Below are 24,019 nucleotides of genomic sequence, written 5' to 3'. Positions count from 1 at the left end.
GACGATTGCTCTTACCACCTGAGCCAATTGGTGTCAATTGACTTGTTTATCCTAAAACATTCATGATCTAAACAGGGAATGTTGTTACAAGTAATCTGTTTCTGTAAAACTATGCTTTGGGGGTAGTGTTACAGTTACTTATCATTTTGAGCAGTTGGATACATTGGTAGTTAGATGCATTGTAATGAATTAAAAGACAGTATTTTCAAATGTGTGTATTTCATTTTGAAACGCTAATACTTTGAAAGTTAAGTTGAGTCTTTGTGAACTAGTGATTTGTTTCAGTGATCAAATGATTTTTGAGTTTCGTGTCTACAGTTTTGAAAAATGACCTCAAGGTTCAGAAATTAGTGTCAAACTGATTGTAAAAAACGAATAAAAGGAAACTTTTGTATTACTATTCACCAGCCCCCGGACCTTGACACTACCTGCAAACTGATCAGCTACCAAAAATAATTCCACCTAAACTCATCTTGCAATCAGTTTATTATGACTATAAAGTATTATTACATTTCAAAAAAGGGGAAACAATGTGAACGTTTAGTTTTTTTATTACGTTTACAACAAGCAGTCCAATTGTTCATATTAATATAAATATTAAATTATTGGAAGAATGCAAAAGTAATATGGAAGACAAGCTATGGATGACATCACAGCAGGCTTTCAATGGTCTTGCGGATCCATTGTGTCTGTTCCTTGGTGAGTGCAGCATAGACACCTGGTTTGTCCTTAACGCCACAGTCTTCCCCGCCAAATGAGGTGACCCCCCTAAGTTTCCCTTCACACAGCAGTGGACCTCCGGAGTCTCCCTGGCACACAGAAGAAACACACACTCAGCCCTATCTTAACACAACAGTCAAATTACACTTTACAAACTATATTTCCTGCAGGTTTAATTTACTGGGGTGTGCCTTATGTAATACAAACTGTTATTGAGCATGTGTGTTTGTGTGTTGTTGCAGGTATGTGTATGTTTCTGTGTGTGTGTGTGTGTGTGTGTGTGTGTGTGTGTGTACATATGAGACTCACTGAACAGGTGTGTGTTTGTGTGTTTCAGTCTTTGTGTGTGTGTGTGTGTGTGTGTGTGTGTGTGTGCATGTGTGTGTACATATAAGACTCACTGAACAGGTGTTTGTGTGTGTGTACATATGAGACTCACTGAACAGGTGTGTGTGTGTGTGTGTGTGTACATATGAGACTCACTGAACAGGTGTGTGTGTGTGTGTTTCAGTCTTTGTGTGTGTGTGTGTGTTCATATGAGACTCACTGAACAGGTGTGTGTGTGTGTGTTTCAGTCTTTGTGTGTGTGTGTGTGTGTGCGTGTGTATGTACATATGAGACTCACATAGCAGGTGTCTGCGTGACTCTTGTCCTTAGACCCTGCACACAGCATTTCATTGGTGATGATGGGGTGCAGGTTGTAGTAATCCTTGGAGTTGCACAGGGCTCTGTCAATGACTGTGACATTGGCTGACATCAAAACGTCTGACATTCCACCACCATTTTTGGTGGCTCCCCATCCTGCTACAACACAGCCCGTCCCCGCCGGGACATCCTGAACAGGAGGGGGCAGTGTGTGGGGCCGGACAGCTTTCGTTTTCTTGGCTTTCCTGTCAAGCTGAGGAGAAGAGTCACAGGCTAAGAACATACTGGCCGCACACCAGAACACACTTTTCAATCTCTTCAATTTCTGTCAGAGCTGCCTTTGTGTTTGTGTCGACACCGGATGATGAGCATTAATTCAGAGGTCTGACTCATTCTGACAAACTTCATGGATATAATAATAACTTGCCTTCAGCAGCATGAGGTCGTTGTCCAAGGTGTCTGGGTCATAAAAGGGATGAAGAACACTGTGCTTCACCTTCTGGAGCTGTCGGTACTCCATCTCTGACTTTGAGCGGGTGTGCACCCCCAACAGCACGCTCGAAACACTGAGGAGTAGAGCGTTACAGACAGCACGTACAGAAAGTTGTTAGTTGGGAACTACAGACAGAAATATAGAGAGTAATTACAAACAGGAATTACAGACATAAGTATAGACAGTAAGTAAAAACAGGAAATGCAGCAGGTATATTTTTGGATTGCTAGATTGGAAAGGTAAATGCTGGGAATATTAGGATGAAAAGATAAACATTGGGAAATGTTCTTTTTGGGAATCAAAGGTGTCTCTCACATGTTGCAGTGTGCTGCAGTCAGAACCCACTGGAGGTCAATCAGAGTGCCGCCACAGAATTGTGTTCCCTTGGAGTCCTGCAGGAGAGCCATGAATGGAAGAGAGTGGGGGGGCACTTCATTTCCGTCAATGATCTCTGCCCCCTCACCTGAGAGAAACACATAATGTACACTGACCTGATGTATAAACACAATATACACCCAACAGTGTACGTACATGCAACATCTGAACAATATTGTAATATCCCAGGTCCTCATGTTGAGTGACAACGGCAACAGAATCCAAATGCAAACGGCACAATCGAATCAACTCCTGATTTCTTTGTTAGTTTAAAAAAAAGACTTGCATTCAATTACTGGCACATGATTGGCTGATTAGATATTTGCATTAACAGGCAGGTGTACAGGTGTACCTGAGAAAGTGGTCACTGAGTGAATATAGAGTAAATATGAATCATATTTTAAATAGAGTGTCAGTAAAAATAATATTGATTGCAATAATGCCCCTGTATTGGGACCCAGAGGTTCACATATCGGTTGTAGAGAGACTCACCTGTTATCAGACACAGGAGTAGAACTAGTAGATGTGTGAACAGGTGGCCTTTTCCCTTCATGTTGGTGTAATGGATTTTGCCTGCCTGCTCTGACTGATATTTATTTCCTCTAAAGGGGATGTGGTCCATCGCTGTTAGCCTCAAAGAGGAAAATGTGGCTCAAACACACACACTTACACAATCATTCAAAAATGTGATCTCTCTCTCACGTGTGTGTGTCTGTCTGTGTTCATAAATGTGTGTTTTTGTGTGTGCATGATTCACACAATCGTACATGGTAGATTGCCAAGCAATGGTCCTGTCCTGGCTGGACTATTGCAATTCTCTGCTGGCTGGCCTTCCAGCATCTGCCATCAGACCCCTACAACTGATCCAGAATGCTGCAGCCCGTCTGGTATTCAATGTTCCCAGACATTCACATGTCACCCCCCTGCTCAGCAACCTCCACTGGCTGCCTGTTATGGCTCACATCAAATTTAAAACTTTGGTGCTCGCGTACCAGGCAGTTAAGGGATCAGCCCCTGTATATATTCAATCACTTATCAAGACCTATACACCAGCAAGACCCCTCCGTTCTGCTACTTTGTGCCATCTGGCGCCTCCCCCTCGCCACACCTGCACTTCTCGCTCACAACTGCTGTCTGTCCTGGCCCCACGGTGGTGGTAAATGGTAAATGGTTGGCATTTATATAGCACCTTTTATCCAAAGCGCTGTACAATTGATGCTTCTCATTCACCCATTCATACACACACTCACACACCAACGGCGATTGGCTGCCATGCAAGGCACCGACCAGCTCGTCAGGAGCATTTTGGGGTTAGGTGTCTTGCTCAGGGACACTTCGACACAGCCCGGGTGGGGGATCGAACTGGCAACCCTCCGACTGCCAGACGACTGCTCTTACTGCCTGAGCCATGTCGCCGTGTCGCCATGGTGGAATGACCTCCCGGTGGATGTCAGAACGGCAGAATCTCTGACCTCTTTCAAGCGCAGACTGAAGACTCATCTCTTCAGGCTACACCTTTTCCTCCCTGACTCACCTCCATGATTAGCCTTATATGTCATAGACTCTAATGGCACTTATGTAGTTACACAGATATTGTTGTGTTTTGTATTAGATATTGTATTGTTGTACTCTGGGTATTCTAGCTGCCAACTGTGGTATGCTAGTTTGGAAGTTGATGTGTTCTTCAAGTGTTCCGATTGTATCTGTCTAGTCACACTAGGACTTGGAACTGTACTGTCCTCTCAGGTCCTCTTCGCACTTGTACTTGTGTTTGATGTGCACTTTGTTGTACATCGCTCTGGATAAGAGCGTCAGCTAAATTACTTGTAATGTAATTGCAATTAATTGTAATTGCAAACACATGTATGTTAAACATGTAGAAGACATATTTCACAAACATGGCCTGGAAAAAGCAGTGAAGTTTTATTCATGCTTGACACAACGCAGTGACATTGCCACAAAACACTAATTCATTGTGACATCATCACATGGTATAAGGAGATTGGCATGAGCCGCAAGAGACTCACATGGGCTCAGTGCATGACATGCTATCTGGATTTAGTTTCAGTTCTACTCCTGCCCAAAAGTTTCAGTAGGCCTTCTTCAAAAAAGCATAAATTTGCCCTAAAAATCTTTTATTTAAAAAAACCAGGCTTAACACATTTAGAAGACCAACATTAGACATGGGGGCAGGTCCACAAAGCACGATTACTGAGTTAGCCAGTCAACAACAGTTCTTTTTACTTCATTTACATTCACATTTACATTTTAGTCATTTGGCAGACGCTTTTAATCCAAAGCGACTTACAAGTGCATAGGTTCTACCATAAGTCAAAGCATCACATCCAGAAACTAGCAAAATACACATGAAATGCTGTTCTAAACTTAGTTGTCATCGTAAGTGCATTTTTTTTTTTGGGGCGGGGGGGTTAGACAAGGATAGGGATATCAGAAAGGAGGGGCAGGGGAAATCTGCGTCGAAATAGGGGGAGGGATTCTGCTGTTCTGACAGTGGTAGGCAAGTCATTCCACCACTGAGGAACCAGAACGGAAAACAGGTGTGAACGTGCAGCTCGAACGCCAGGTGCACGTAGAGAGGGAACCATAAGGCGACCAGAGCTGGCAGACCGGAGTGGTCTAGCTGGGGAGTAGGGAGTGATCAGGGATTGTATGTAAGGTGGGGCAGTCCCCTTAGCAGCCTGAAATGCCAACACTAGGGCCTTGAAACGGATGCGTGCGGCAATAGGAAGCCAGTGGAGGCCAATGAGAAGCGGGGTGACATGAGCCGACCTGGGCTGACTGGTGATCAGGCGGGCTGCAGCATTCTGGACCAGCGGGAGGGGCTTGATGGCACACGCTGGGAGACCGGCTAGGAGGGAGTTGCAGTAATTCAGGCGGGAAATGACGAGCGCCTGGACTAGAAGCTGGGTGGCTTTCTCAGTCAGAAGATGACGGAAACGGCGTATAATTTACAGAAAGAACCTGCAGGTTCTGGCAGTGGAGGATACTTGTGGAGCCAGGGTGAGGCAGTTATCAAGAGTCACCCCAAGATTCTTTGCCATACGGGAGGAGGAAACTACAAAGTCCTCAACAGTCAATGAGAGGTCGATTGACGGAGAGGACTTAGCAGGGATGTAGAGAAGCTCAGTTTTGGCAAGGTTGAGCTTCAGGTGGTGGGAAATCATCCACGCAGAGATATCAGCCAAGCAGGCAGAGATCCGTGTGGTTACTTGGGTGTCGGGGGGGGAAGGAAATAAAGAGTTGGGTGTCATCAGCGTAAGAATGATAAGAAAAGCCATGGGAAGAGATAACAGAACCAAGAGACATGGTGTAGCGAGAAGAGGAGAGGCCCAAGAACTGAGCCCTGCGGGACTCCAGTTCGTAGGGGGTGAGGGTCGGAGACTGAGCCCCTCCAAGTCACCTGGTAGGAGCGACCAGAGAGGTAGGAGGAAAACCAAGCGAGTGCAGACCCTGTGACACCCATCCCAGACAGCGATGAGAGCAGAATCTCATGGTTGACTATATCGAAGGCGGCCGACAGGTCGAGGAAGATGAGGACAGAGGAGAGGGATTTTGCTTTAGCAGAGTGGAGTGCCTCAGTGACCGCGAGCAGGGCGGTCCCAGTGGAGTGGCCACTCTTGAAGCCAGACTGGTTGGGGTCATGGAGATTGTTCTGGAGAAGATAAGTGGACAGTTGGGAGCAGACCGCCCGTTCCAGAGTTTTAGCGAGAAAGGGAAGAAGAGAGACAGGCCGGTAGTTGTTCAGGGCAGAGGGGTCAAGAGTAGGTTTTTTGAGCAGGGGAGTGACTCTGGCCCTCTTCAGGGAAGAGGGCATGGTGCCGGAAGAGAGGGAGGGGAGAGGGGATGGGGTCAAGAGGACAGGTGGTTGGGCGGTGGGAAGTAAGGAGTTTCAGTGTGTCGGCGTCAGAGAGGGGAGAAAAGGAGGTTAGGGAGTTGGGGAGGGTAGGAGGGTCAGCAGGGGTGGAGGGTTGGGAGAAGGAATTGCGAATAGCATCGACCTTCTTTTCAAAGGAGACAAAGTCATCAGGTGTGAGTGATGAGGGGGGTGGTGGGGGAGGGGGGGCCAGAAAGTTGAAAACAGTTTGCGGGGATTAGAGGCGGCCGCGTTAATTTTCGAGTGAAAGAAGGAAGATTTAGCTAGAGAGACAGAGGAATGGAAAGATGATAAGAGGGCATGGAAGGAAGCCATATCACTGGGGAGACAGGACCTTTTCCATTTTCTCTCCGCCGCCCGCAGTTCAGTTCGGACAGCTCGTAGAGCATCAGAAAGCCAAGGACTGGGGGGGGGGAGGCCTGAGCTAGTTTGGTGGTGAAGGGACACAGAGAGTCAAAGGAAGATGAGAGGGAGGACATGAGAGTTGTAGCCGCATCATTGGGAGACAGTCGAGAGAAAGACTCCGAGGATGGTAGGGAGGAGAGGATTGTAGATGAGAGGGTGGAGGAAGACAGGTGGCGTAGTCCATGTTCCATATTTGGGAATCTCTGGATTTTAGACCTTGGCCAGGCCTGTTCCACAAAGCAGGTTCACTGAGTTAGCCAGATTAGTGCACTGACTAAAACCAGACCCTGCCCAAATCTGGAACATGGACTTAGCTTTCTGGGATTTGCTTTGTGCAGCTATCGAGCTAAGTGATCAAATGAGCCTCAAACCATCATGCTGCTGCCAGATATGCAGTAGATACTACAAGAAGTGTTTCTCCAGACTAGTTAGAATGGCGAGGGTGGGGCTGCTGTGTGCCATTATTTAAACAGAGAGAATGTTCAAGGGCAGTTGTGAAATTCATTCCTGACATAAACCACAGAAGAATAATGGTGTACTACAAGGAAGTCTGTGACGTCACATTATATTTTATGTGTGTATGAGACCCCAGGTACCAAGTTTACATTCTGTACACACAACCAATGTACACATGCTGGATATGTACTAAAGTGATTCCAGTTGTACTTACTGTGTCAGTGTGTGATGTCACACGGTGGCTCAGATGGCAATTGTAAAGTAATTTTGCTTCATGTGAATGATCCGGTTTATATACAGATGATGTTGTTTAATAGATGTTGTTTTATAGATGTGAAGGCATTTTCTAATATTCCTCATTGTAATGATGGGACTGACATACACTCAGTGACCACTTTGAAGTATTTATTTAATTGGACTTATTGTCCTTCTGCTGCTGTAGTAAAATCCACCGCAAGTTTCGACATGTGTGTTCAGAGATGTTCCTCTTCTTATGAATGTTGTAACGTGTGGTTATTTGAGTTACTGTGGAGTTACTGTCTGGCCCTTCTCCTCCGAAGACTTCTCTCATGAACTTCAAGTTCAAAGGCCTCAAATTCTCTGTAAACTCTATAGACTGTTACAATACCAGGATCAGTTTCTGAAATACTCAAACCACCAATTCCCCATTCTGAACAACTGAACCTCTTGACCATGTCTGCGTGATTTTATGCATTGAGTTGCTACCACCTGATTAGCCCAATATATATTTGCATTAATGAGCTGTGTACAGGTCTACCTTATGAATTAAAGAATAAGAATGTACTAACAACAGCAGTTTGTATTAAACCAATAGAATTTGATGATACTAATGTGTGATATGTATCCGTTAAAACGGTTAAACACTTGTATCAATTATATATGGTTAACCTTATATTGTGTGCTGTTCCCATGGCAATAAGTAGTTATACAGGGATTTAGCTCGACCAAGTAAATGGTTTGTGACTTTTGCAGAACAGCTCGTCCTTCCTATGATGACTTTTGAAAAGGGTATAAAGATTTGTATGACCAAGAGATTTTTAGCTTTGTTTTGTGCATTGTTCTTCGGGACCAGAATATTATTTTTTTACAATCACTTTGACACTAATTTCAGAACCTTGAGGTCATTTTTTAAAACTCTAAACTTTTTTAAATTGCTTGGATATAATATACATAAACTAAAAATCTTTTGATCACTGAACCAAATCACTTGTGTACAATGACTCAACTTTCAAAGTATTAGCATTTCAAAAGGAAATACACACATTACATTTGAATATACTGTCTTTTCATTCATTACAATGCATCTAACTACCAATATATCCAACTACTCAAAATAAAAAGTAACTGTAACATTACTCCTAAAGCATAGTTTTATGGAAACCGATTACTTGTAACAACATTCCCTGTTTGGATCATGAATGTTTTAGGATAAAGAAGTCTATTGGCATCAATTACTGTGGAACAGGATCAATTTTACCCACATTATCATTGAATGTAATATTGCATCACCATCCTTTGTCATTTTTTTTGTCTCCCCCTGTTATTGTATCATTACCCTATTATGTTCACCACCTATTGTCTATTTGTTTAGCCTACCTTTCTCCCGAGCCCTGCCAAGTTTGTCACATTCCCTCATGTATTTAAACCTCAGTCTCTGCAGTAACCTTTGTCAGAACATTGATCATCATTGCAGTTGCCGATTTCTAGTAAGTTTTGTATGAGATTCCTGAGACACCACATTGCCCGACCTTGATTTTGCCTTTGCCCTTTTGTTTTGTCGTTATTCGGAGTCTTGGTTTTTTACATTTGTTTTTGTATTTTCAACCTCCTGCCTGCCTTATCCTGTTGTACCTCTGCAATTCTGATTTTTAGTTTTTGATCCTGGGTTGTTTATCACTATTCTATTGGCTACTGGATCTCCTGGCTTTGACTTCTGGACTGAATAAACCACGTTTCTGATTATCCATTGGTCTGCACTTGGGTCTCTGACCGTACGTCACAGTGTGACAACGCGTTGAAAACCCCTGTAACAAAGTATGGTGCTGAAATCTTGATGTGGTAAAATTGATCCTGTTATAAAGTCATTTGTGAATGGTAATTTATATAGTGCCTTTATCCAAAGCACTGTACAATTGATGCTTGTCATTCACCCATTCACTCACACTGCCAGACGATTGCTCTTACCACCTGAGCCAATTGGTGTCAATTGACTTGTTTATCCTAAAACATTCATGATCTAAACAGGGAATGTTGTTACAAGTAATCTGTTTCTGTAAAACTATGCTTTGGGGATAGTGTTACAGTTACTTATCATTTTGAGCAGTTGGATACATTGGTAGTTAGATGCATTGTAATGAATTAAAAGACAGTATTTTCAAATGTGTGTATTTCATTTTGAAACGCTAATACTTTGAAAGTTAAGTTGAGTCATTGTGAACTAGTGATTTGTTTCAGTGATCAAATTATTTTTGAGTTTCGTGTCTACAGTTTTGAAAAATGACCTCAAGGTTCAGAAATTAGTGTCAAACTGTAAAAAACTAATACAAGGAAACTTTTGTATTACTATTCACCAGCCCCCGGGCTTTGACACTACCTGCAAACTGATCAGCTACCAAAAATAATTCCACCTAAACTCATCTTGCAATCAGTTTATTATGACAATAAAATACTAAATTTCAACAAAAAGGAAACAATGTGGAAATCAGTCAACATCTTTTTTAGAAGTCCAAGCATTCTATGTTTTTAATATTACTGTTTATGTATACACACTTTTGTTGATAAAAAATAATAAAAATGATCGTAAGAATGCAAAAGTGAAATGCAAGGCTGGAGTCAGAGCAAGCTATGGATGACATCACAGCAGGCTTTTCATGGTCTTGTGGATCCATTGTGTCTGTTTCTTGGTGAGTGCAGCATAGACTCCTGGTTTTTTCTTTAAACCACATTTCGTCCCAAATGAGGTGACCCCCCTAAGTTTCCCTTCACACAGCAGTGGACCTCCGGAGTCTCCCTGGCACACAGAGAAGAAACACACACTCAGCCCTATCTTAAGACAACAGTCAAATTACACTTTACAAACTATATTTCCTGCAGGTTTAATTTACTGGGGTGTGCCTTATGTAATACAAACTGTGTTATTGAGCATGTGTGTTTGTGTGTTGTTGCAGGTATGTGTATGTTTCTGTGTGCGTGTGTGTGTGTGTGTGTGTGTGTGTGTACATATGAGACTAACTGAACAGGTGTGTGTGTGTGTGTGTGCGTGCGTGTGTGTGTACATATGAGACTCACTTGGCAGGTGTCGACAGGTCTCTTGTCCTTATGCCCTGCACACAGCATTTCATTGGTGATGATGGGGTGCAGGTTGTAGTAATCCTTGGAGTTGCACAGGGCTCTGTCAATGACTGTGACATTGGCTGACATCAAAACGTCTGACATTCCACCACCATTTTTGGTGGCTCCCCATCCTGCTACAACACAGCCCGTCCCCGCCGGGACATCCTGAACAGGAGGGGGCAGTGTGAGGGGCCGGACAGCTTCCGTTTTCTTGGCTTTCGTGTCAAGCTGAGGAGAAGAGTCACAGGCTAAGATGGCCGCATACCAGAACACTTTTCAATCTCTTCAATTTCTGTCAGAGCTGCCTTTGTGTTTGTGTCGACACCAGATGATGAGCATTAATTCAGAGGTCTGACTCATTCTGACAAACTTCATGGATATAATAATAACTTGCCTTCAGCAGCATGAGGTCATTGTCGAAGGTGTTGGGGTTATATAAGGGATGAGGAACACTGTGCTTCACCTTCTGGAGCTGTCGGTACTCCATCTCTGACTTTGAGCGGTTGTGCACCCCCAACAGCACGCTCGAAGAACTGAGGAGTAGAGTGTTACAGACAGCACGTACAGACAGGACTTACAGACAGAAGTATAGAGTAATTATTTGGGAGTTACAGACAGTAAGTACAGACAGGACTTAGAGAAAGTTGTTAGTTGGGAATTACAGACAGAAATATAGAGAGTAATTACAAGCAGGAATTACAGACATAAGTATAGACAGTAAGTGAAAACTGGAAATTCAGACAGCAGGTATATTTTTGGATTGCTAGATTGGAAAGGTAAATGCTGGGAATGTTAGGATGAAAAGATAAACATTGGGAAATGTTCTTTTTGGGAATCAAAGGTGTCTCTCACATGTTGCAGTGTGCTGCAGTCAGAACCCACTGGAGGTCAATCAGAGTGCCGCCACAGAATTGTGTTCCCTTGGAGTCCTGCAGGAGAGCCATGAATGGAAGAGAGTGGGGGGGCACTTCCTTTCCGTCGATGATCTCTGCCCCCTCACCTGAGAGAAACACATAATGTACACTGACCTGATGTATAAACACAATATACACCCAACAGTGTACGTACATGCAACATCTGAACAATATTGTAATATCTCAGGTCCTCATGTTGAGTGACAACAGCAACAGAATCCAAATGCAAACGGCACAATCGAATCAACTCCTGATTTTTTTGTTAGTTTAAAAAAAAGACTTGCATTCAATTACTGGCACATGATTGGCTGATTAGATATTTGCATTAACAGGCAGGTGTACAGGTGTACCTGACAAAGTGGTCACTGAGTGAATATAGAGTAAATATGAATCATATTTGAAATAAGAGTGTCAGTAAAAATAATGTTGATTGCAATAATGCCCCTATATTGGGACCCAGAGGTTCACATATCGGTTGTAGAGAGACTCACCTGCTGTCAGACACAGGAGTAGAACTAGTAGATGTGTGAACAGGTGGCCTTTTCCCTTCATGTTGGTGTAATGGATTTTGCCTGCCTGCTCTGACTGATATTTATTTCCGATGTGGTCCATCGCTGTTAGCCTCAAAGAGGAAAATGTGGCTCAAACACACACACTTACACAATCATTCAAAAATGTGATCTCTCTCTCACGTGTGTGTGTCTGTCTGTGTTCATAAATGTGTGTTTTTGTGTGTGCATGATTCACACAATCGTACATGGTAGATTGCCAAGCAATGGTCCTGTCCTGGCTGGACTATTGCAATTCTCTGCTGGCTGGCCTTCCAGCATCTGCCATCAGACCCCTACAACTGATCCAGAATGCTGCAGCCCGTCTGGTATTCAATGTTCCCAGACATTCACGTCACCCCCCTGCTCAGCGACCTCCACTGGCTGCCTGTTATGGCTCACATCAAATTTAAAACTTTGGTGCTCGCGTACCAGGCAGTTAAGGGATCAGCCCCTGTATATATTCAATCACTTATCAAGACCTATACACCAGCAAGACCCCTCCGTTCTGCTACTTTGTGCCATCTGGCGCCTCCCCCTTGCCACACCTGCACTTCTCTACTGCTGTCTGTCCTGGCCCCACGGTGGTGGTAAATGGTAAATGGTTGGCATTTATATAGCATTTATATAGCACCTTATATAGCAAAGCGCTGTACAATTGATGCTTCTCATTCACCCATTCATACACACACTCACACACCAACGGCGATTGGCTGCCATGCAAGGCACCGACCAGCTCGTCAGGAGCATTTGGGGGTTAGGTGTCTTGCTCAGGGACACTTCGACACAGCCCGGGTGGGGGATCGAACCGGCAACCCTCCGACTGCCAGACGACTGCTCTTACTGCCTGAGCCATGTCGCCATGGTGGAATGACCTCCCGGTGGATGTCAGAACGGCAGAATCTCTGACCTCTTTCAAGTGCAGACTGAAGACTCATCTCTTCAGGCTACACCTTTTCCTCCCTGACTCACCTCCATGATTAGCCTTATATGTCATAGACTCTAATGGCACTTATGTAGTTACACAGATATTGTTGTGTTTTGTATTAGATATTGTATTGTTGTACTCGGGGTATTCTAGCTGCCGACTGTGGTATGCTAGTTTGGAAGTTGATGTGTTCTTCAAGTGTTCCGATTGTATCTGTATGGTCACACTAGGACTTGGAACTGTACTGTCCTCTCAGGTCCTCTTCGCACTTGTACTTGTGTTTGATGTGCACTTTGTTGTACATCGCTCTGGATAAGAGCGTCTGCTAAATGACTTGTAATGTAATTGCAACAAACACATGTATGTTAAACATGTAGAAGACATATTTCACAAACATGGCCTGGAAAAAGCACTGAAGTTTTATTCATGCTTGACACAACGCAGTGACATTGCCACAAAACACTAATTCATTGTGACATCATCACATGGTATAAGGAGATTGGCGTAAGCCGCAAGAGACTCACATGGGCTCAGTGCATGACATGCTATCTGGATTTCGTTTCAGTTCTACTCCTGCCCAAAAGTTTCAGTAGGCATTCTTCAAAAAAGCCTAAATTTGCCCTAAAAATATTTTATTTTAAAAAACCAGGCTTAACACAGTTAGAAGACCAACATTAGACATGGGGGCAGGTCCACAAAGCACGATTACTGAGTTAGCCAGTCAACAACAGTTCTTTTTACTTCATTTACATTCACATTTACATTTTAGTCATTTGGCAGACGCTTTTAATCCAAAGCGACTTACAAGTGCATAGGTTCTACCATAAGTCAAAGCATCACATCCAGAAACTAGCAAAATACACATGAAATGCTGTTCTAAACTTAGTTGTCATCGTAAGTGCATTTTTTTTTTGGGGCGGGGGGGTTAGACAAGGATAGGGATATCAGAAAGGAGGGGCAGGGGAAATCAGGAGGGAGGACTAAAGTAGAGTTTGAAAAGGTGGGTTTTGAGTCTGCGTCGAAATAGGGGGAGGGATTCTGCTGTTCTGACAGTGGTAGGCAAGTCATTCCACCACTGAGGAACCAGAACGGAAAACAGGTGTGAACGTGCAGCTCGAACGCCAGGTGCACGTAGAGAGGGAACCATAAGGCGACCAGAGCTGGCAGACCGGAGTGGTCTAGCTGGGGAGTAGGGAGTGATCAGGGATTGTATGTAAGGTGGGGCAGTCCCCTTAGCAGCCTGAAATGCCAACACTAGGGCCTTGAAACGGATGCGTGCGGCAATAGGAAGCCAGTGGAGGCCAATGAGAAGCGGGGTGACATGAGCCGACCTGGGCTGACTGGTGATCAGGCGGGCTGCAGCATTCTGGACCAGCGGGAGGGGCTTGATGGCACACACTGGGAGACCGGCTAGGAGGGAGTTGCAGTAATTCAGGCGGGAAATGACGAGCGCCTGGACTAGAAGCTGGGTGGCTTTCTCAGTCAGAAGATGACGGAAACGGCGTATAATTTACAGAAAGAACCTGCAGGTTCTGGCAGTGGAGGATACTTGTGGAGCCAGGGTGAGGCAGTTATCAAGAGTCACCCCAAGATTCTTTGCCATACGGGAGGAGGAAACTACAAAGTCCTCAACAGTCAATGAGAGGTCGATTGACGGAGAGGACTTAGCAGGGATGTAGAGAAGCTCAGTTTTGGCAAGGTTGAGCTTCAGGTGGTGGGAAATCATCCACGCAGAGATATCAGCCAAGCAGGCAGAGATCCGTGTGGTGACTTGGGTGTCGGGGGGGGAAGGAAATAAAGAGTTGGGTGTCATCAGCGTAAGAATGATAAGAAAAGCCATGGGAAGAGATAACAGAACCAAGAGACATGGTGTATAGCGAGAAGAGGAGAGGCCCAAGAACTGAGCCCTGCGGGACTCCAGTTCGTAGGGGGTGAGGGTCGGAGACTGAGCCCCTCCAAGTCACCTGGTAGGAGCGACCAGAGAGGTAGGAGGAAAACCAAGCGAGTGCAGACCCTGTGACACCCATCCCAGACAGCGATGAGAGCAGAATCTCATGGTTGACTATATCGAAGGCGGCCGACAGGTCGAGGAAGATGAGGACAGAGGAGAGGGATTTTGCTTTAGCAGAGTGGAGTGCCTCAGTGACCGCGAGCAGGGCGGTCCCAGTGGAGTGGCCACTCTTGAAGCCAGACTGGTTGGGGTCATGGAGATTGTTCTGGAGAAGATAAGTGGACAGTTGGGAGCAGACCGCCCGTTCCAGAGTTTTAGCGAGAAAGGGAAGAAGAGAGACAGGCCGGTAGTTGTTCAGGGCAGAGGGGTCAAGAGTAGGTTTTTTGAGCAGGGGAGTGACTCTGGCCCTCTTCAGGGAAGAGGGCATGGTGCCGGAAGAGGGGGATGTGTTGATTAGAGAGGAGAGAAAAGGGAGAATGTCATCAGATATAGATTGTAGGAGGGGAGAGGGGATGGGGTCAAGAGGACAGGTGGTTGGGCGGTGGGAAGTAAGGAGTTTCAGTGTGTCGGTGTCAGAGAGGGGAGAAAAGGAGGTTAGGGAGTTGGGGAGGGTAGGAGGGTCAGCAGGGGTGGAGGGTAGGGAGAAGGAATTGCGAATAGCATCGCATTTTCAAAGGAGACAGAGTCATCAGGTGTGAGTGATGAGGTGGTGGGGGAGGGGGGGCCAGAAAGTTGAAAACAGTTTGCGGGGATTAGAGGCGGCCGCGTTAATTTTCGAGTGAAAGAAGGAAGATTTAGCTAGAGAGACAGAGGAATGGAAAGATGATAAGAGGGCAAGGAAGGAAGCCATATCACTGGGGAGACAGGACCTTTTCCATTTTCTCTTCGCCGCCCGCAGTTCAGTTCGGACAGCTCGTAGAGCATCAGAAAGCCAAGGACTGGGGGGGGAGGCCTGAGCTAGTTTGGTGGTGAGGGGACACAGAGCGTCAAAGGAAGATGAGAGGGAGGACATGAGAGTTGTAGCCGCATCATCGGGAGACAGTCGAGAGAAAGACTCCGAGGATGGTAGGTAGGAGAGGATTGTAGATGAGAGGGTGGAGGAAGACAGGTGGCGTAGTCCATGTTCCATATTTGGGAATCTCTGGATTTTAGACCTTGGCCAGGCCTGTTCCACAAAGCAGGTTCACTGAGTTAGCCAGATTAGTGCACTGACTAAAACCAGACCCTGCCCAAATCTGTAACATGGACTTAGCTTTCTGGGATTTGCTTTGTGCAGCTATCGAGCTAAGTGATCAAATGAGCCTCAAACCATCATGCTGCTGCCAGATATGCAGTAGATACTACAAGAAGTGTTTCTGCAGACTAGTTAGAATGGCGAGGGTGGGGCTGCTGTGTGCCATTATTTAAACAGAGAGAATGTTCAAGGGCAGTTGTGAAATTCATTCCTGACATAAACCACAGAAGAATAATGGTGTACTACAAGGAAGTCTGTGATGTCACATTATATTTTATGTGTGTATGAGACCCCAGTTACCAAGTTTACATTCTGTACACACAACCAATGTACACTTGCTGGATATGTACTAAAGTGATTTCAGTTGTAATTACTGTGTCAGTGTGTAATGTCACACTGTGGCTCAGATGATGGACTGTTTAAGAGTATGATGTCACACTGCGGCTCAGATGATGGACTGTGTAGGTGTATGATGTCACACGGTGGCTCAGATGGCAATTGGAAACTAATTTTGCTTCATGTGAATGATCCGGTTTATATACAGATGATGTTGTTTAATAGATGTTGTTTTATAGATGTGAAGGCATTTTCTAATATTCCTCATTGTAATGATGGGACTGACATACACTCAGTGACCACTTTGAAGTATTTATTTAATTGGACTTATTGTCCTTCTGCTGCTGTAGTAAAATCCACCGCAAGTTTCGACATGTGTGTTCAGAGATGTTCCTCTTCTTATGACTGTTGTAACGTGTGGTTATTTGAGTTACTGTGGAGTTACTGTCTGGCCCTTCTCCTCAGAAGACTTCTCTCATTAACTTCAAGTTCAAAGGCCTCAAATTCTCTGTAAACTCTACAAACTGTTAAAATACCAGGATCAGTTTCTGAAATACTCAAACCACCAATTCCCCATTCTGAACAACTGAACCTCTTGACCATGTCTGCGTGATTTTATGCATTGAGTTGCTACCACCTGATTAGCCCAATATATATTTGCATTAATGAGCTGGTGTACAGGTCTACCTTATAAAGTGGACACTGAGTGTATGTTTTCAAAATACACAGAAAATGATTTGCAATATTCAGTCAAGGTGAATATAATCTGTCCTTGTGCCCTAGGATTTCGGCCGAGGGTGAAATATATATTAAAGAATAAGAATGTACTAACAACAGCAGTTTGTATTAAACCTATAGAATTTGATGATACTAATGTGTTGATATATATTAGTTAAAACGGTTAAACACTTGTATCAATTATATATGGTTAACCTTATATTGTGTGCTGTTCCCATGGGAATAAATAATTCTTCAGGGATTTAGCTCGACCTAGTAAATGATTTGTGACTTTTGCAGAACAGCTCCTCCTTCCTATGATGACTTTTGAAAAGGGTATAAAGATTTGTATGACCAAGAGATTTTTAGCTTTGTTTTGTGTTTTCCCCTCCGAGGAATCGCCACCTTAACGTGGTGGAGGGGTTTGTGTGTCCCGGTGATCCTGGGAGCTAGGTTGTCGGGGGCACTGTTAGCCCCCAGTAGGGTCTCCCAAGGCAAATTGGTCCTGGGGGAGGGGCCGGACTAAGAGCGATTCAAAGACTCCCATGACACGGCCACACAAAGACCCAGTTAACTGGGAACGTCTGGCGGAGGCCCCTGTTCGCGAGGTCTTCAACTCCCACCTCCGGAAGAACTTCTCACGTATCCCGGGGGAAGCTGGGGACATGGAGTCCGAGTGGGCCATGTTCAAAGCCTCCATTGCAGAGGCGGCAAGCAGGAGCTGTGGCCAGAAGGTCATCGGTGCCTGTCGGGGCGGCAACCCAAGAACCCGCTGGTGGACACCAGCGGTGAGGGAGGCCGTCAAGCTGAAGAAGGAGGCCTTTCGGGCTTGGCTGGCCCGGGGGTCCCCTGAAGCAGCAGACAGGTACCGGGTGGCCAGAAGGGCTGCGGCTTCGGCAGTCGCTGAAGCAAAAACCCGGGTATGGGAGGAGTTCGGGGAGGCTATGGAGAAGGACTTTCGGTTGGCCTCGAGGAAGTTCTGGCAAACCATCCGACGACTCAGAAAGGGAAAGCAGGGCTTGTCTCAGGCTGTTTTCAGCAGGGGAGGAGAACTGCTGACCCGGACTGGGGATATTGTCGGGCGGTGGAAAGAGCACTTCGAGGAGCTCCTGAACCCGAACAACACGTCCTCTGTGGAAGAGGTAGAGCCTGAAGACTCGGGGGAATCTGCGCCTATATCCCTGGCGGAAGTTGCTGAGGTAGTCAAAAAGCTCCTCAGTGGCAAGTTGCCGGGTGTAGATGAGATTCGCCCTGAGATGCTGAAGGCTCTGGACATTGTTGGGCTGTCTTGGCTGACACGCCTCTTCAGTGTCGCGTGGAGATCGGGGACAGTACCTGTAGAGTGCCAGACCGGGGTGGTGGTCCCCATTTTCAAGAAGGGGGACCGGAGGGTGTGCTCCAATTACCGGGGTATCACACTCCTCAGCCTCCCTGGGAAAGCTTACTCTAGGGTACTGGAAAGGAGGCTCCGACTGACAGTCGAACCTCGGATTCAGGAGGAGCAATGTGGCTTCCGTCCTGGCCGTGGAACAGTGGACCAGCTCTTTACCTTGGCAGGGTTGCTGGCGGGGTCATGGGAGTTTGCCCATCCAGTCCACATGTGCTTTGTGGACTTGGAGAAGGCTTTCGACCGTGTCCCCCAGGGAACCCTGTGGGGTGTACTGCGGGAGTATGGGGTACCGGGGCCGTTGTTACGAGCCATCAGGTCCCTGTATAACCAAAGTGAGAGCTGTGTCCGCATTCTCGGCACAAAGTCAAGCACGTTTCCGGTGGGTGTTGGACTCCGCCAAGGTTGCCCCTTGTCACCGGTCCTGTTTGTGGTATTCATGGACAGGATCTCAAGGCGCAGCCGAGGTGAGGAGAGTGTCCGGTTTGGTGACCTCAGAATTGCATCTCTGCTTTTTGCGGATGATGTGGTTCTGCTGGCTTCATCGGACCGTGACCTTCAGCACGCACTGGAGCGGTTTGCAGCCGAGTGTGAAGCGGCCGGGATGAGAGTCAGCACCTCCAAGTCCGAGGCCATGGTTCTCTGCCGGAAAACGGTGGATTGCTCCCTCCGGGTTGGGAACGAGTCTTTGCCCCAAGTGAAGGAGTTCAAGTATCTCGGGGTCTTGTTCACGAGTGAGGGTAGAAGGGAGCGTGAGATCGACAGGCGGATCGGTGCAGCATCAGCAGTAATGCGGGCGTTGCACCGGACCGTTGTGGTGAAGAAGGAGCTGAGCCGGAAAGCGAAGCTCTCGATTTACTGGTCGATCTACGTCCCAACCCTCACCTATGGTCACGAGCTTTGGGTAGTGACCGAAAGAACGAGATCGCGTATACAAGCGGCCGAAATGAGCTTCCTCCGTAGGGTGGCCGGGCTCAGCCTTAGAGATAGGGTGAGGAGCTCGGACATCCGGAGGGAGCTCGGAGTAGAGCCGCTGATCCTTCGCGTCGAAAGGAGCCAATTGAGGTGGTTTGGGCATCTGATCAGGATGCCTCCCGGGCGCCTCCCTTTGGAGGTTTTCTGGGCTCGTCCAACTGGGCGGAGACCCCGAGGGAGACCCAGAGCCCGCTGGAGAGATTATATATCTCTCCTGGCCAGGGAACGCCTCGGGATCCCCCAGGAGGAGCTAGAATGCGTTGCTGGGGAGAGGGACGCCTGGAATACCCGGCTTTGCCTACTGCCCCCGCGACCCGACTCCGGATAAGCGGGTTATGATGGATGGATGGATGGATGGATGTTTTGTGCATTGTTCTTCGGGACCAGAATATTATTTTTTTACAATCACTTTGACACTGATTTCAGAACCTTGAGGTCATTTTTTAAAACTCTAAACTTTTTTAAATTGCTTGGATACAATATACTAAAAATCTTTTGATCACTGAACCAAATCACTTGTGTACAATGACTCATTCAAAAGGAAATACACACATTACATTTGAATATACTGTCTTTTCATTCATTACAATGCATCTAACTACCAATATATCCAACTACTCAAAATAAAAAGTAACTGTAACATTACTCCTAAAGCATAGTTTTATGGAAACCGATTACTTGTAACAACATTCCGTTTGGATCATGAATGTTTTAGGATAAAGAAGTCTATTGGCATCAATTACTGTGGAACAGGATCAATTTTACCCACATTATCATTGAATGTAATATTGCATCACCATCCTTTGTCATTTTTTTTGTCTCCCCCCTGTTATTGTATCATTACCCTATTATGTTTCCCACCTATTGTCTATTTGTTTAGCCTACCTTTCTCCTGAGCCCTGCCTAGATTGTCACATTCCCTCATGTATTTAAACCTCAGTAACCTTTGTCAGAACATTGATCATCATTGCAGTTTTGTATGAGATTCCTGAGACACCACATTGCCCGACCTTGATTTTGCCTTTGCCCTTTTGTTTTGTCGTTTTTTGTGGTTTTTTACATTTGTTTTTGTATTTTCGACCTCCTGCCTGCCTTATCCTGTTGTACCTCTGCAATTCTGATTTTTAGTTTTTGATCCTGGGTTGTTTATCACTATTCTTTTGGCTAGTTGATTTGGATCTGTTGTGTGTTGGATCTCCTGGCTTTGACTTCTGGACTGAATAAACCACGTGTCTGATTATCCATTGGTCTGCACTTGGGTCTCTGACCGTATGTCACAGTGTGACAACGCGTTGAAAACCCCTGTAACAAAGTATGGTGATGAAATCTTGATGTGGTAAAATTGATCCTGTTATAAAGTCATTTGTGAATGGTAATTTATATAGTGCCTTTATCCAAAGCACTGTACAATTGATGCTTGTCATTCACCCATTCACTCACACTGCCAGACGATTGCTCTTACCACCTGAGCCAATTGGTGTCAATTGACTTGTTTATCCTAAAACATTCATGATCTAAACAGGGAATGTTGTTACAAGTAATCTGTTTCTGTAAAACTATGCTTTGGGGGTAGTGTTACAGTTACTTATCATTTTGAGCAGTTGGATACATTGGTAGTTAGATGCATTGTAATGAATTAAAAGACAGTATTTTCAAATGTGTGTATTTCATTTTGAAACGCTAATACTTTGAAAGTTAAGTTGAGTCATTGTGAACTAGTGATTTGTTTCAGTGATCAAATGATTTTTGAGTTTCGTGTCTACAGTTTTGAAAAATGACCTCAAGGTTCAGAAATTAGTGTCAAACTGTAAAAAACTAATAAAAGGAAACTTTTGTATTACTATTCACCAGCCCCCGGACTTTGACACTACCTGCAAACTGATCAGCTACCAAAAATAATTCCACCTAAACTCATCTTGCAATCAGTTTATTATGACAATAAAATACTAAATTTCAACAAAAAGGAAACAATGTGGAAATCAGTCAACATCTTTTTTAGAAGTCCAAGCATTCTATGTTTTTAATATTGTTATTAATATTATTGATAAAAAATAAATAAAAATGATCGTAAGAATGCAAAAGTGAAATGCAAGGCTGGAGTCAAAGCAAGCTATGGTCATGGTCTTGTGGATCCATTGTGTCTGTTCCTTGGTGAGTAGAGCATAGACTCCTGGTTTTCTCTTTAAACCACATTTCGTCCCAAATGAGGTGACCCCCCTAAGTTTCCCTTCACACAGCAGTGGACCCCCAGAGTCTCCCTGGCACACAGAGAAGAAAAACACACACTCAGCCCTATCTTAACACAACAGTCAAATTACACTTTCAAACTATATTTCCTGCAGATTTCATTTACTGGGGTGTGCCTTATGTAATACATGTAAAATGTAAAATGTGGGTTTCTGCAGGTGTGTGTGTGTATGTTTCTGTGTGTATGTGTGTACATATCAGACTGACTGAACAGGTGTGTGTGTGTGTGTGTGTGTGTGTACATATGAGACTCACTTGGCAGGAGTCTGCGCGACTCTTGTTCTTAGACCCTGCACACAGCATGTCATTGGTGATGATGGGGTGCAGGTCGTAGTAATCCTTGGAGTTGCACAGGGCTCTGTCAATGACTGTGACATTGGCTGACATCAAAACGTCTGACATTCCACCATCATTTTTGGTGGCTCCCCATCCTGCTACAACACAGCCCGTCCCCGCCGGGACATCCTGAACAGGAGGGGGCAGTGTGAGGGGCTGGACAGCCTCCGTTTTCTTGGCTTTCCTGTCAAGCTGAGGAGAAGAGTCACAGGCTAAGAACATACTGGCCGCACACCAGAACACACTTTTCAATCTCTTCAATTTCTGTCAGAGGTGCCTTTGTGTTTGTGTTGTTGGGAGACAGACAAATTTGTATATTGGACCACTTCACATATACATGGTAATGACCACTATCAGTTTCAAGGTTCCCCCTCTGGGGATTTTCCACTGGACTCCAGGGGGGGGCGGGGCAAGGCCTCACAACCATTAGGGATTTGAATGGCCCAATCCCAAGTGCTCGGGATAGGTGCAATTCCTTACCTCCAAATCTCCAATCAGGTTACACTTAATTTGTAGACATATTTTAATATATGCAAAAGTAATTCTTTAAAGCACCCCAAACATCATTGGTTTTCTGAACATTGTTCTGATTGTAATAAACTTTCCTGTTTTCTAACGACGAACATCGGATCTGCTTCTTCCTGTGACAACGGTCATCTTACTGGTTCCTAGATGGCTAATAACTCACCTTTACCAGCATGAGGTCGTTGTCCTTGGTGTCTTGGTCATAAAAGGGATGAAGAACACTGTGCTTCACCTTCTGGAGCTGTCGGTACTCCATCTCTGACTTTGAGCGGGTGTGCACCCCCAACAGCACGCTCGAAACACTGAGGAGTAGAGCGTTACAGACAGCACGTACAGACAGGACTTACAGACAGGACTCAGTTGGGAGTTACAGACAGTAAGTGCAGACAGGAAAGTCGTTAGTTGGGAGTTACAGACAGAAATATGGAGAATAATTACTCTTATCCAGAGCGACGTACAGTTGATTAGACTAAGCACGAGACAATCCTCCCCTGGAGCAGTGCAGGGTTAAGGGCCTTGCTCAAGGGCCCAACGGCTGTGCGGATCTTATAGTGGCTACACCGGGATTTATTTACCTTAACCACTACGCTACAGGCCGCCCTATACACACTCACACACCAACGGCGATTGGCTGCCATGCAAGGCACCGACCAGCTCGTCAGGAGCATTTGGGGGTTAGGTGTCTTGCTCAGGGACACTTCGACACAGCCCGGGTGGGGGATCGAACCGGCAACCCTCCGACTGCCAGACGACTGCTCTTACTGCCTGAGCCATGTCGCCATGGTGGAATGACCTCCCGGTGGATGTCAGAACGGCAGAATCTCTGACCTCTTTCAAGCGCAGACTGAAGACTCATCTCTTCAGGCTACACCTTTTCCTCCCTGACTCACCTCCATGATTAGCCTTATATGTCATAGACTCTCATGGCACTTATGTAGTTACATAGATATTGTTGTGTTTTGTATTAGATATTGTATTGTTGTACTCGGGGTATTCTAGCTGCCGACTGTGGTATGCTAGTTTGGAAGTTGATGTGTTCTTCAAGTGTTCCGATTGTATCTGTATGGTCACACTAGGACTTGGAACTGTACTGTCCTCTCAGGTCCTCTTCGCACTTGTACTTGTGTTTGATGTGCACTTTGTTGTACATCGCTCTGGATAAGAGCGTCTGCTAAATGACTTGTAATGTAATTGCAACAAACACATGTATGTTAAACATGTAGAAGACATATTTCACAAACATGGCCTGGAAAAAGCAGTGAAGTTTTATTCATGCTTGACACAACGCAGTGACATTGCCACAAAACACTAATTCATTGTGACATCATCACATGGTATAAGGAGATTGGCATAAGCCGCAAGAGACTCACATGGGCTCAGTGCATGACATGCTATCTGTATTTAGTTTCAGTTCTACTCCTGCCCAAAAGTTTCAGTAGGCCTTCTTCAAAAAAGCCTAAATTTGCCCTAAAAATATTTATTTTAAAACCAGGCTTAACACAGTTAGAAGACCAACATTAGACATGGGGGCAGGTCCACAAAGCACGATTACTGAGTTAGCCAGTCAACAACAGTTCT

General features: G+C 45.3%; 3 protein-coding genes across 3 annotated transcripts in view; all 3 read right to left on the bottom strand.

The window, feature by feature from the left end:
- Window positions 1–562: 562 nt before the first annotated feature.
- LOC133140795 (granzyme A-like) overlaps window positions 563–24,019 on the bottom strand; it is a 30,400-nt gene continuing 6,943 nt past the window's right edge. The window contains exons 2-6 of the mRNA XM_061261004.1: window positions 2,726–2,857; window positions 2,174–2,321; window positions 1,793–1,931; window positions 1,346–1,618; window positions 563–809 (exon numbers count right to left, since the gene is read on the bottom strand). Of these exons, the coding sequence (XP_061116988.1) occupies window positions 651–809; window positions 1,346–1,618; window positions 1,793–1,931; window positions 2,174–2,321; window positions 2,726–2,855 (849 nt within the window). The 5' untranslated portion in view covers window positions 2,856–2,857 and the 3' untranslated portion in view covers window positions 563–650. The remainder of the gene's footprint in view (window positions 810–1,345; window positions 1,619–1,792; window positions 1,932–2,173; window positions 2,322–2,725; window positions 2,858–24,019) is intronic.
- On the bottom strand, window positions 9,865–11,809 carry LOC133140529 (granzyme A-like). Its single transcript, XM_061260536.1, has 5 exons — window positions 11,749–11,809; window positions 11,196–11,343; window positions 10,738–10,876; window positions 10,299–10,571; window positions 9,865–10,020 (listed from the first exon to the last, which is right to left on the bottom strand). Exons 1-5 carry the CDS (start codon window positions 11,807–11,809, stop codon window positions 9,865–9,867), a joined length of 777 nt encoding a protein of 258 aa, XP_061116520.1.
- On the bottom strand, window positions 16,322–23,831 carry LOC133140528 (granzyme A-like). Its single transcript, XM_061260535.1, has 5 exons — window positions 23,812–23,831; window positions 22,605–22,743; window positions 21,836–22,108; window positions 21,445–21,591; window positions 16,322–16,333 (listed from the first exon to the last, which is right to left on the bottom strand). Exons 1-5 carry the CDS (start codon window positions 23,829–23,831, stop codon window positions 16,322–16,324), a joined length of 591 nt encoding a protein of 196 aa, XP_061116519.1.

This window comes from Conger conger, chromosome 11 (assembly GCF_963514075.1).
Source record: "Conger conger chromosome 11, fConCon1.1, whole genome shotgun sequence".
NCBI classification, from domain to species: Eukaryota; Metazoa; Chordata; class Actinopteri; order Anguilliformes; family Congridae; genus Conger; species Conger conger.
This window is presented reverse-complemented; position numbering and strand designations above follow the sequence as displayed.